At 42.8% G+C, this 13,183-nt stretch overlaps 1 protein-coding gene across 3 annotated transcripts in view; it reads right to left on the bottom strand.

Annotated features, from left to right (window-relative positions):
* The window catches only part of itga2.2 (integrin, alpha 2 (CD49B, alpha 2 subunit of VLA-2 receptor), tandem duplicate 2), a 116,203-nt gene that overhangs the window by 51,389 nt on the left and 51,631 nt on the right, over nucleotides 1-13,183 (bottom strand). For all 3 annotated transcript variants that reach the window (XM_078396722.1, XM_078396740.1, XM_078396732.1), the window contains exons 4-5: nucleotides 13,030-13,121; nucleotides 3,561-3,675 (exon numbers count right to left, since the gene is read on the bottom strand). In XM_078396722.1, coding sequence (XP_078252848.1) covers nucleotides 3,561-3,675; nucleotides 13,030-13,121 — 207 coding nt within the window. The remainder of the gene's footprint in view (nucleotides 1-3,560; nucleotides 3,676-13,029; nucleotides 13,122-13,183) is intronic.

Raw genomic sequence — 13,183 nt, 5'->3', positions numbered from 1 at the left:
ATTAAAATTGGAGAATTCAGTGTTCATACATTAGGATGTAAGCTACTTAAACGGAATCTGTGGTGGTGTTCTTCCGGTTTGTGTGTGGCCTCACTCTGGCAATGGAGAAGGCCAAGGGCAGAAAGGTCAGTATAGGAAAGGGAAGGCGAGTTAAAATGGTTATCAACCGGGAGATCCAGCAGGCCTTAGTGGACCATGTAAAAGTGTTCGGTGAAACGATCGCCTAATCTACGTTTGGTCTCGCTGATGTAAAGCAGGCTGCATTGGGAGCACCAAATGCAGTAGATGAGGTTAGGGAAGGTGCATGTGAACGTCTGTCACACCTGTCACACCCTTAAATGTGTATATTTTAATGCTAGGAGCATTGTAAGAAAGGTGGATGAGCTTAGAGCCTGGATTGACATCTGGAAGTATGATGTTGTGGCGATCAGTGAAACATGGTTGCAGGAGGGTTGCGATTGGCAATTAAATATTCCAGGATTTCATTGTTTCAGATGTGATAGAATCGGAGGGGCAAGAGGTGGGGGAGTTGCATTGCTTGTCAGGGAGGATATCACAGCAGTGCTTTGGCAGGACAGACTAGAAGGCTCGATTAGGGAGGCTGTTTGGGTGGAACTCAGAAATGAGAAAGGTTTAGCAACACTTATAGGGGTGTATTATAGACCGCCAAATAGGGAACGAGAATTGGAAGAGCAAATATGTAAGGAGATAGCAGATATTAGTAGTAAGCACAGAGTAGTGATTGTGGGTGATTTCAATTTTCCGTACATAGACTGGGAATCACATTCTGTTAAAGGACTGGATGGTTTGGAGTTTGTAAAATGTGTGCAGGATAGTTTATTGCAGCAATACGTAGAGGTACCTACCAGAGAAGGGGCAGTGTTGGACCTCCTGTTGGGAAATGAGACGGGTCAGGTGACGGAGGTATGTGTTGAGGAGCACTTTGGGTCTAGTGATCACAATGCCATTAGTTTCAATATAATTATGGAGAAGGTCAAACTGGACCAAGGGTTGAGATTTTGGATTGGAGAAAGGCTAATTTTGAGGAGATGAGAAAGGATTTAAAAGGAGTGAAATGGGACTTTTTGTTTTATGATAAGGATATAATAGAGAAATGAAGGATATTTAAAGGTGAAATTTTGAGAGTACAGAGTCTTTATGTCCCTGTTCGGTGGAAAGGAAAGAATAATAATTTGAAAGAGCCGTGGTTTTCCAGGGAAATTGGACACTTGGTTCGGAAAAAGAGGGAGATATACAATAAATATAAGTGGCAGGGAGTAAATGAGGTTCTTGAGGAATATAAGGAATGTAAAAGGAATCTTAAGAAGGAAATTAGAAAAGCGAAAAAAAGATATGAGGCTGCTTTGGCAAGTAATGTAAAAGTAAACCCCAAGGGGTTCTACAGATATGTCAATAGTAAAAGGATAGCGAGGGATAAAATTGGTCCATTAGAGAGTCAGAGTGGACAGCTATGTGCTGAGCCGGAAGAAATGGGGGAGATATTAAACAATTTCTTTTCTTCGGTATTCACCGAGGAGAAGGATATTGAATTATGTGAGGTAAGCGAAACAAGTAGAGTAGTGATGGAAATTATGAGGATTAAAGAAGAGGAGGTACGGACACTTTTGAAAAATATAAAAGTGGATAAGTCTCCAGGTCCTGATAGGATATTCCCTAGGACATTGAGGGAAGTTAGTGCAGAAATAGCAGGGGCTATGACGGAAATATTTCAAACGTCATTAGAAACGGGGATGGTGCCGGAAGATTGGCGCATTGCGCATGTTGTGACTTTGTTTAAAAAAGGTTCTAAAAGTAAACCTAGCAATTATAGACCTGTTAGTTTGACGTCTGTGGTGGGAAAATTAATGGAAAAGATACTTAGGGACAATATATATAATTATTTGGATAAACAAGGCCTGATTAGAAACAGTCAACATGGATTTGTGCCTGGAAGGTCATGTTTGACTAATCTTCTTGAATTCTTTGAAGAGGTTACCAGGGAAATTGATAAGGGCAAGGCTGTGGATGTTGTCTATATGGACTTCAGTAAGGCATTTGACAAGGCTCCACATGGAAGGTTGATTAAGAAGGTTAAATCGTTGGGTATTAATAGTGAGGTTGCAAGATGGATTCAACAATGGCTGAATGGGAGATACCAGAGGGTAGTGCTTGACAATTGTATGTCAGGTTGGAGGCCAGTGTCTAGTGGAGTGCCCCAAGGATCAGTGTTGGGTCCACTGTTGTTTGTCATTTACATTAATGATCTGGATGATGGTGTGGCAAATTGGATTAGTAAATATGCAGATGGTACTAAGATAGGTGGTGTAGTTAATAATGAAGTAGAGTTTCAAAGTCTACAGAGAGATTTGGGCCTTTTGGAAGGGTGGGCTGAAAGATGGCAGATGGAGTTTAATGCTGATAAGTGTGAGGTGCTGCATTTTATAGGACAAATCAAAATAGGATGTACAGGGTAAATGGTAGGGAATTGAGGAATGCAGTGGAACAGAGGGATCTGGGAATAACTGTGCATTGTTCCCTGAAGGTGGAATCTCATGTAGATAGGGTGGTGAAGAAGGCGTTTGGTATGCTTGCCTTTATAAATCAGAGCATCGAATATAGAAGTTGGGATGTAATGTTAAAATTGTACAGGGCATTGGTGAGGCCGAATCTGGAGTATGGTGTGCAGTTCTGGTCGCCAAATTATAGGAAGAATGTCGACAAAATGGAGAGGGTACAGAGGAGATTTACTAGAATGTTGCCTGGGTTTCAGCACTTAAGCTACAGAGAGAGGTTGAACAGGTTGGGTCTTTATTCTTTGGAGCGTAGAAGGTTGAGGGGGGACTTGATAGAGGTTTTTAAAATTTTAAGAGGGACGGACAGAGTTGACGTGGGTAGGCTTTTCCCTTTGAGAGTGGGGAAGATTCCAACAAGGGGACATAGCTTCAGAATTGAGGGACAAAAGTTTAGGGGTAACATGAGGGGTAACTTCTTTACTCAGAGGGTGGTGGCTGTATGGAATGGGCTTCCGGTGGAATTGGTGGAGGCAGGCTTGATTTTATTATTTAAGAGTAAATTGGATAGGTATATGGATAAGAGGGGATTAGAGGGTTATGGTCTGAGAGCAGGTAGATGAGACTACGTCAGAGAGAGTGGTCGGCGTGGACTGGTAGGGCCGAACGGGCCTGTTTCCGTGCTGTAGTTGTTATATGGTTATATGGTTATATGGATGAACTGTTGAGGTCCCTGGATGGAGATGAAGGAGGAGGTGCAGGGACAGGTGTTATATCTCCTGTGTTTGGAGGGCAAAGCGCCTGGGAGAGGGCGGTTTGGGTGGGAAGGGATGAGTGAACCAAGGAGATGTGGAGGGAATAGTCTCTGTGGAAAGTGGAAAGAGGTGGGGATGGGTTCAACATTTTCTTTGAAAAAGAAATGAGAGTTTGAAAGTTGTTAAGGAATTGTAAAATTATTTTCAGAAAAACTGATATCTTACAGTAACATTGCTACAATATATCCACCAGAATATCTCAACGAATTCAAAAGATCTGTCATGTAACACTTACGTTGAACAGCAGGTGAGAAGGTTTTTGTTATTTGGAAGTTTGAATTTACATCTGCACACAATCCTGTTGGATAATATAGTGTTCCACATTTCTGTGCCCATAATGGAGCACAAACCTGAAAAAAAGAAATAAAAAATAAGCAAATTCTGCCAAAAACAACAAAGCTGAAGAAGTCTGAAGAAGGGTCCTGACCGGAAACTTTACATATCCATGTTCTCCAGAGCTGCTGCCTGATCTGCTGAGTTACTCCAGTATTTTATGTCTTTCTTTGGTAAACCAGCATCTGCAGCTCCGTCTTCTGTGAAATCGCACACCTCAGGGACAGTTTCTTCCCAGCTGTTATCAGGCAACTGAACCATCCTGACACCACTAGAGAGCAGTCCTGTCCTACTATCTACCTAATTGGAAACCCAGGGACTATCTTTTATTGGACTTTATTAGACTTTATCTTCCACTAAACTTTATTCCCTTTATCCTGTCTTATCCTGACCATGCAAATCTCCTTTGAACTTTCCCCCACTCACTTTAAATCTATGCCCTTTAGTATTTGACATTTCCACACTGCGAAACGGCAGACTACACGATCGATGCCTCTGGTAATTTTATCTACTGTAGTTCCATCAGGTCGCCCCTCAGTTTCTGACACTCCAGAGAAAACAATCCAATTTTGTCCAACCTCCTTACAGCTAATACTTTAATCCAGGCAACACGTGAATAACTCTTATCTTTATCTGTTGTGCTGCTGCAAGTCAAGTCAAGTCAACTTTATTTGTCACATACATATACAAGATGTGCAGTGAAATGAAAGTGGCAATGCCTGCGGATTGTACTAAAACTACAAAACAGAATAGAAAAAAATAAATTAACACAAAAAATAAATTAATACAGTAAATTAAATTTGTCCTTGGTGATATGAGAGTTAACCGTCCTGATGGCCTGTGGGAAGAAACTCCGTCTCATCCTCTCTGTTTTAACAGCGTGACAGCGGAGGCGTTTGCCTGACCGTAGCAGCTGGAACCGTCCATTGCTGGGGTGGTAGGGGTCCCCCATAATGTTGCTGGCTCTGGATCTGCACTTCCTGATGTATAGGTCCTGCAAGGTGGCGAGTGTAGTTCTCATAGTGCGTTCAGCCGAACGCACTACTCTCCGCAGAGCCTTCCTGTCCTGGGCAGAGCTATTCCCAAACCAGATTGTGATGTTTCCAGACAAGATGCTTTCTACAGCCCCAGAGTAGAAGCACTGAAGGATCCTCAGAGAGACTCTGAATTTCCTCAACTTGCTGGTTCCCGACGGGGCTGTGGAGCTATCGAACCGGTCACTACAGCGGGCCGATAGATCAAAGGACTCCGGCAAGGGCAAGGGCGGTGGGCTCTGTATCTACATCAACAATGACTGGTGCACCAACCACTCCGCAATAGAGAGCTACTGTTCCCCAGAGCTGGAGTACCTACTGCTCAAATGTAGGCCGTTCTATCTGCTGCGGGAGTTCACTGTGGTCATCATCATGGCCGCATACATTCCTCCACAGGCTAATGCTAACCTAGCCCTAGCACAACTGCACTCGGCCATCAGCAAGCAGCAGGATGCCCACCCCGACGGTGCCTTCATTGTTGCCGGGGACTTTAATCAGGTCGACCTGCGAGCCACGCTCCACAAATTCCACCAGCATGTGCAGTGCCCTACCAGGGGTTCAAACACACTGGATAACATAGAAACATAGAAAATAGGTGCAGGAGTAGGCCATTCGGCCCTTCGAGCCTGCACCGCCATTCAATATGATCATGGCTGATCATCCAACTCAGTATCCCGTACCTGCCTTCTCTCCATACCCCCTGATCCCTTTAGCCACAAGGGCCACATCTAACTCCCTCTTAAATATAGCCAATGAACTGGCCTCAACTACCTTCTGTGGCAGAGAATTCCACAGATTCACCACTCTCTGTGTGAAAAAAAACTTTCTCATCTCGGTCCTAAAAGACTTCCCCTTTATCCTTAAACTGTGACCCCTTGTTCTGGACTTCCCCAACATCGGGAACAATCTTCCTGCATCTAGCCTGTCCAACCTCTTAAGAATTTTGTAAGTTTCTATAAGATCCCCCCTCAATCTTCTAAATTCCAGCGAGTACAAGCCGAGTCTATCCAGTCTTTCTTCATATGAAAGTCCTGCCATCCCAGGAATCAATCTGGTGAACCTTCTCTGTACTCCCTCTATGGCAAGAATGTCTTTCCTCAGATTAGGAGACCAAAACTGTACGCAATACCCCAGGTGTGGTCTCACCAATGCCCTGTACAACTGCAGCAGAACCTCCCTGCTCCTATACTCAAATCCCCTCGCTATGAATGCCAACATACCATTCGCTTTCTTCACTGCCTGCTGCACCTGCATGCCTACTTTCAATGACTGGTGTACCACGACACCCAGGTCTCGTTGCATCTCCCCTTCTCCTAATCGGCCACCATTCAGATAATAGTTTGCTTTCCTGTTCTTGCCACCAAAGTGGATAACCTCACATTTATCCACATTATACTGCATCTGCCATGCCTTTGCCCACTCACCTAACCTATCCAAGTCACGTTGCAGCCTCCTAGCATCCTCCTCACAGCTAACACTGCCCCCCAGCTTCGTGTCATCCGCAAACTTGGAGATGTTGCATTCAATTCCCTCGTCCAAATCATTAATATATATTGTAAATAGCTGGGGTCCCAGCACTGAGCCTTGCGGTACCCCACTAGTCACTGCCTGCCATTCTGAAAAGGACCCGTTTATTCCTACTCTTTGCTTCCTGTCTGCCAGCCAGTTCTCTATCCACATCAATACTGAACCCACAATACCGTGTGCTTTAAGTTTGCATACTAATCTCTTATGTGGGACCTTGTCGAAAGCCTTCTGGAAGTCCAGATATAACACATCCACTGGTTCTCCCTTATCCACTCTACTAGTTACATCCTCGAAAAATTCTATAAGATTCGTCAGACATGATTTACCTTTCATAAATCCATGCTGACTTTGTCCAATGATTTCACCACTTTCCAAATGTGCTGCTATCCCATCTTTAATAACTGACTCTAGCATTTTCCAGACGCGTTATCTCCTCGCACCTGTGATAATTGCCTGGGAACGCAGTCTTTCCTATGCCATTCTATGGGAAAGGCTGCGTTGGTGAACAAAACACAACAGCAATAGTTGGGTAGACCACCCGCGCCCCCTGCCACTAATAGTGCAGAAACGTTGCAGACAAGGGGGGCTTATGATAGGCTCGGAGATGCGGTCTGCTCTGACAAGAAATGCCACAAAGATTGGTGTTGGGCGCCCTTTTGGTGAGAGAACCTCAGCCTTGGACCGCATCGCGAACGGTGCCAGGTGATCTTGAACAGGAACATTCTGCGGCGTGCTCTGATGAGTTTGCGAGTGCGTACGGGTTTACGTGAGTGTGTAGAAACACCCTGCGGTGTGCTCTGCTGTGTACTCGGGGTTTGTGTGTGCGTTCGGGGATATTCGAGGATATGTGAGTGTATGTGCCTTATTTAGTGTAATAAATTACTCAGTGAATCAAAACTGTTATCTGAATCCAGTGCTTTATCGAAGACAACAGGAACATATGATGATAAAATACTCTTGTCTCTTAGCACTCTCTCCAACTCTTCTGTATACCGCATGTCTTCCTTATCACACTGGCTACTTGTGTTGCCACTTTTAGCATGCTATTGGGTTTCACTCCAAGATCCCTCAGTATATAATCACTCCAAAGAATTCTGCCACTTGCTGCATACACTTTGCTTACGTTTGATCTCCCAAAGTACACTTCACAGTGGTCTTGATTAAACTCTATCTGCCTTTTCTCCACTGATGTTTCCAAGTGAACTATGTCCTGCTATATTTTTTTGACAATCTTTCTCACTATCTACAACCTTTTGTGTCATCTGCAAACTTACTAATCAGCCCAGCTATATTTTCATCCAAAATGCTAGGTGAAAGAGGAACGCCGGCAGCATTTGGAAAGGAAATGGACAGATAACATTTCTGGTCTTGACCCAAAACATTGCCTTGAGAAAGGATTTCGACCTGAAACATCACCTGCCTGTTCCCTCACCAGATGCTGCCTGACCTACTGAAATCCTCCACATTTTGCTCATGATTCCAGCATCAGCAGTGCCTTGTGCCCATATTTTCATCCAAATAATATATATATATCACAAACTGGAAGTCCCAGCATTGATTTCAGCGTTATACCACTGATTACCAGTCAGTATATCACCCGTCCACCACTAACCTCTCTTTTATTCTGGCCAAGCCAATTTTGAATTCAAACTACCAAGTGTCTTGTTCCCATGTGCCTTAAACTTCTGGGTCAGTCTATCATGAGGACCTAGTTGAAAGTCCAACATTTCATATAAAAATATCTTGCTAGTTTCAAGGATGAAACTAGTTTTTACAAATTCCGTTAACCAGCTTTTCTATACCAAAAAGATCCTAATCAAATTCATAAAGTCTGACTATAACATTATTCGTCTTTAACCTTGTGGTGGCATTTGGCATGAATGATAATCTCTCTTTAATACTTGTGTGGGAGGAAACTGCAGATGCTGGTTTAAACTGAAAATAGACACAAACAGCTGGAGTAACTCAGCGGGTCTGACAGCATCTCTGGAGAAAAGGAATAGGAAGAAGTGTCTCAACCCGTTATGTCACCTATTCCTTTTCTCCAAAGATACCGTCTGACCCGCTGAGTTACTCCAGCTTTTGTGGCTCTCTTCTCTTTATTACTTTATTGTTGTCAAAGTCCACGGGGACACCCACACCCAATTATATTCCTAATAACTCACACACAGAGAGCACTTCTATCGAAGGCTGCTTTTCACATCCAATTCGGTGACTTCAAAGGTTTGCACTGTGCTATTTTCATCTCCAATCATACTTTGTGGTAACAACACTCACAGACATGGCATTGTTTAACACACACCGAACAATTTTACTCAGGCCTATCTTTATCAACCCTTGCCACAACCATTATCAGATTTATGGAGAGACAACCAGCATTTGCAGGATAAGCCTTTCCTGCATATAAATGTTAGAATGACCAAGGCCAGAACACAATGATGGCTAGCCTTTAATGAATGAAAGGTATGCAAATGCAAAAGGAAAGACAGTGACATTGCGATTTGAAAGGCCAGTGTTGACCAAACATTACTGCAGAATAATTTGAAATTATCAGAGGGCGGCACAACTGGTAGAGCTGCAGCCTGACAGTGTTAGTTTATATAGATAATTAGAGTATATTTATTGTTGTTATTGTTAATTAACTGTGCCTGTGAAGTTGCAGCAGGTAAAATGTTATTGTGCCGGTTCAGGTCCAGTGCAGACGACAAATAAACACTCTTGACTCTCAGTCAGAAGACACAGGTTGTAAGAGAAGTGGGAAAGATTTGATAGGAACGTTTTTACACTAAGGGTGGTAGGTATATAAAACAGGCTGCCGGATGGAGTAGGTCATTGAAGCAGGTATCATTGCAACATTTAAGAAACATTTCGACACCTACAGACACACAATGCAGACAGGTGGGACTCGTGTAATGGGGTATGTTGGCCAACGTGGGCAAGTTGAGCCAAAGGGCCTGTTTCCACGCTGTATGAATCTTGACTCTTACCATCAAATCAGCAGTAAATGACAAGGAGCCGCTGGGGCTTCCTGGTAATTCATCGCCTATTCATGGCTGTAATAAAGATGATTAACCTGGGGAATGTCAGAGAAATTTGCTTGAGTTCAAGTGAATTCTTTGGGTATGCTGGTTTGTCGGTGGGTGTAAGATGGAATAATGACTCATTTCCCTTGTTTGGTTGACAAGAATTTGTTAGGTTTACAAGAATAATCCCAGGAATAAATGGATTAATTTATGATCGGTGTTTGACGACGAGTTTAGCAGAATGAAGGGGGAACTGATTGAAACTACAAAATAGTGAAAGGCTTGGATAGAGTGGATGTGGAGAGGATGTTTCCACTAGTGGGAGAGTCTAGGACTAGAGGTCATAGCCTCAGAATTAAAGGACATTCCTTTGGTCAGTGGGTGATGAATCTGTGGAATTCTTTGCCTGAGACGGCTGTGGAGGCCTAGTCTATGGATATTTCTAAGGCAGAAATAGATAGATCCTTGATTAGTATGGGTGTCAGGGGTTAAGGGGAGAAGGCAGGAGAATGGGGTTAGGAGGAAGAGATAGATCAAATCGCGGAGTAGACTTGATTGGCCGAATTGGCTGGTTTTGCTCACATTACTTATGACCTTATGACTTCAGCACCTCCTTCCAATGAGATCACTGTGCTTCGCTACCAAAACAAAATGCATGTGAAGGTGATGAGAGATCATAAATCTTTCCAGCAGTATATTTGCAAAATTTCTAGCCGTAGCACATTCATGGTATGAACAAAACATAATCTGTATCTCTATCCTTGAATTCCTGTGTACAGAACAGAAACATGTTCCTGAACACACGCATGTCTCTCCCGGAGAAATCTGTAATTGTCAACCTTAAAACGCGGCCCTGTGCATTATAATTATATCAAATTACTTGTTGTATGTGCAGTCAAGGGAGTTTGTAATTGTATTCTAATTGCAAAGCCAAATTTTTAAGCTCCCTTGAAATTAGATTTGTAAACCTATCACCCTGAAATTGCACAAGAATTCACTTGAACTGGCATTATCGCACCCTGACCCTCAACTCAGAGAGAAGCAGATCAAATGGGCGAAATGGAAATGCCAGGCCATTATCGCTAACTAATGAAAGCATCATTATTCACATCCAAAACAAATTCATCACCTGTGATTCCATGGGTCTGGTCTCTGAGCCGCTATTTAATTCAACACTGTTTGCTGCTTTGGGGAGGGTGGGGCACGGAACATTGGTGTAAGACATAATACTCAAAAAGTATGTCTCCTCTGCATTGTTGTACGCCTCCCAGCAACTGCAGTTCCTTGTTATTACATCTTTACTCCTATTTGTCCCAATACTTCTACATGTCTGCAACCACTGGATAAACTCCTCATCTCTCCAAGCTTACCGAATACTGAAAGGCTTTGATAGAGTGGATGTGGAGAGGATGTTTCCACTAGTGGAAGAGTCTAGGACCAGAGGTCATAGCCTTAGAATAAAAGCACGTTCTTTTAGGAAGGAGATGAGGAGGAATTTCATTAGTCGGAGGGTGGTGAATCTGTGGAATTCATTTCCACAGAAGACTTTGGACGCCAAGTTGATGGATATTTTTAAGGCAGATATAAATAGATTCTTGATTAGTACAGGTGCCAGGGGTTGTAGGGAGAAGGCAGGAGAATGGGGTTGAGAGGGAGAGAGAGATTAGCCATGATTGAATGGTGGAGTAAAGTTGATGGGCCGAATGGCCTAATTCTCTCCTATCACATGAATTTATGAATTTATGAACTCACAGGTTTCTTAATCCCTGATGTCTCTCGTGGCTAAATGTATCTCCAAGCTCTGTAAAGTCTCTCTTGCTACTCCAGCCTTCCCAGATGGGTGTAGATATCTGACCCTATAATTCTCAATTTTTCAAGCCCCCCCCCCCCCAGATCAATTTCCATTAAAGGTGTCCTCAAACTTTCCCCAAATCTCAGTTATCCTGAAGGAACCATAACTCCTGATCCCATGCCAAATTCTCCCACCTTCCTAATTCCCCAGTGCATCAAGTTGCCAAAAGCTTTTCAACTGAGAAGTAGTCAGCTTTTAATCTGGTAGGCTTCAATGAGAAGTGAAGCAATCATTTTAATCATGGCCCTGCTGTTAATTTTGGAAATATCTGAAGAAAACTCTGTTTACCAGGGACCTCGTTCTGAAAAAGCACCCAACCAGTGATCCCACTTATTCTCAGCCACCAACATATCAAGGCCAAATGAGCTAATGCTTCTGAATTAGTCAAATATTTGCAAAAATGAATAAAATAGAAAATAAAAGAAATGCTCATCAAACCAGGCTGGTTCGGTGCAGAAAGGAAAAGGGTTAACATTTCAGTTTGCAGACTTTTTGTCAAAACAAGAAAAGTCATAGTTATAGTTATAGCACAGAAACAGGCCCTTTGGCCCAGCGTCTAGGTCAACCATCACCCACCCACTTTTACATGAATAGATCCTGACCCCATTTTATTCTCCCCATATTTCCATCATCAGTTCCACCTCCCCCACCCACCCCCCCCCCCCCCACCCACCCCTCCCCAGATTATATAATTTCCTTGCAACCTAGGGGTAAATTTCAAAGAACAATTAACCTACAATCTGCACATTTTTGGGAGAAACAGGAACATCCAAGGAACACATGATCACAGGAAGAATGTGCAAACTCCGTACAGACAGCACTGCAGGGCAGGATTTTGTTTGAACTATATCAGACTTTGGGGCAACATTAATGGGATTCTGTGTAGGAAGGAACTGCAGATGTTGATTTATACCGAAGATAGACACAGAATGCTGGAGTAACTCAGCGGGTCAGGCAGCATCTCTGGCGAAAAGGAGTAGGTGATGTTTCCGGTCGGAACCCTTCTTCAGACTCAATGGGATTCTGAGTTTCCTTGGAAATGTCACCTTTTTAAGTTCAATGTATAAGGTAAAAGTATGTGTTGCCAGGTCAGAAGTCCAACCAACTCCTAATTTGGGAGCCTCTACTGTTGTTTCAAATGGTGAAGGATCTTAACTGGATTGACTGCCATTGAGAAACTCGTATGTTTCAGGGATGATGACTAATCAAATGATATTCATTCTTCTTGACGCATTGTTGCACCCTATCCTTAAATGTCTTTCCATTATATGAGAAGATTTCCACTGTGTGTTCTGTGCAGTTAAGAGAAGGTTTATAATCTTCAATTGTAGAGAGGAAATAATCCCAGGACTGCGGCATTCTAACCATGGAGCGAACAATAAGTGTAACGGATTCCTAGCGTTCCTTCAAATGATGGAAGCTTAAATCACACCTCAGTTTAGTTCAACATTTAGTTCAATGGTTTGGTTAATCCATTTTATTCAAAGGAAACAATATAATGTTCTTCTTTTAGGTTTGTTGTGCCATGCAGGAGTGGGGTTAAAAGAAGAGTACAGCCCAGCAAGTAATTCATCTCAGCAATGGTCTTGGGTGTCAGGGGTTATGGGGGGAAGGCAGGAGAATGGGGTTGAGAGGGAAAGATAGATCAGCCATGATTGAATTATGGAGTAGACTTCATGGGCCAAATGGCCTCCTATCACTTATGAATTTATGAACTTATGAACATTACGTGCCATTAATTTAAATTATTCAATGACATTTCTTTGGGGATTCTTAATACCAGGACAATGCAGCAATCTTAAACATTATATAAAAACTTCTGCTTGAAAATCATTTTTGTTTTTCTGTTCATTAGCCTTGTGTTACCAATATTACGTACCAATCACAATCTTCAGAAAAGTGAGCATACTTTACTGTTTGAAAATCAGTAATTACCAAAAATCCGCCAGTTTCATCATTCCTGACAAGCGTTGCACCAGTGTTCATGTTCTGCTTGACCTCTGTCACATTTGGAAACGTCATTTTATCTGAAAGATCAGCAACAAACAGCTGAAACATTATATTTCAGTAATGAATTTGTGTAGTCGAA

Source organism: Rhinoraja longicauda, chromosome 1, assembly GCF_053455715.1.
Source record: "Rhinoraja longicauda isolate Sanriku21f chromosome 1, sRhiLon1.1, whole genome shotgun sequence".
Classification (NCBI taxonomy): Eukaryota; Metazoa; Chordata; class Chondrichthyes; order Rajiformes; family Arhynchobatidae; genus Rhinoraja; species Rhinoraja longicauda.
Note: the sequence above shows the minus strand (reverse complement) of the source record. Positions and strands in the feature narration are given on the sequence as shown.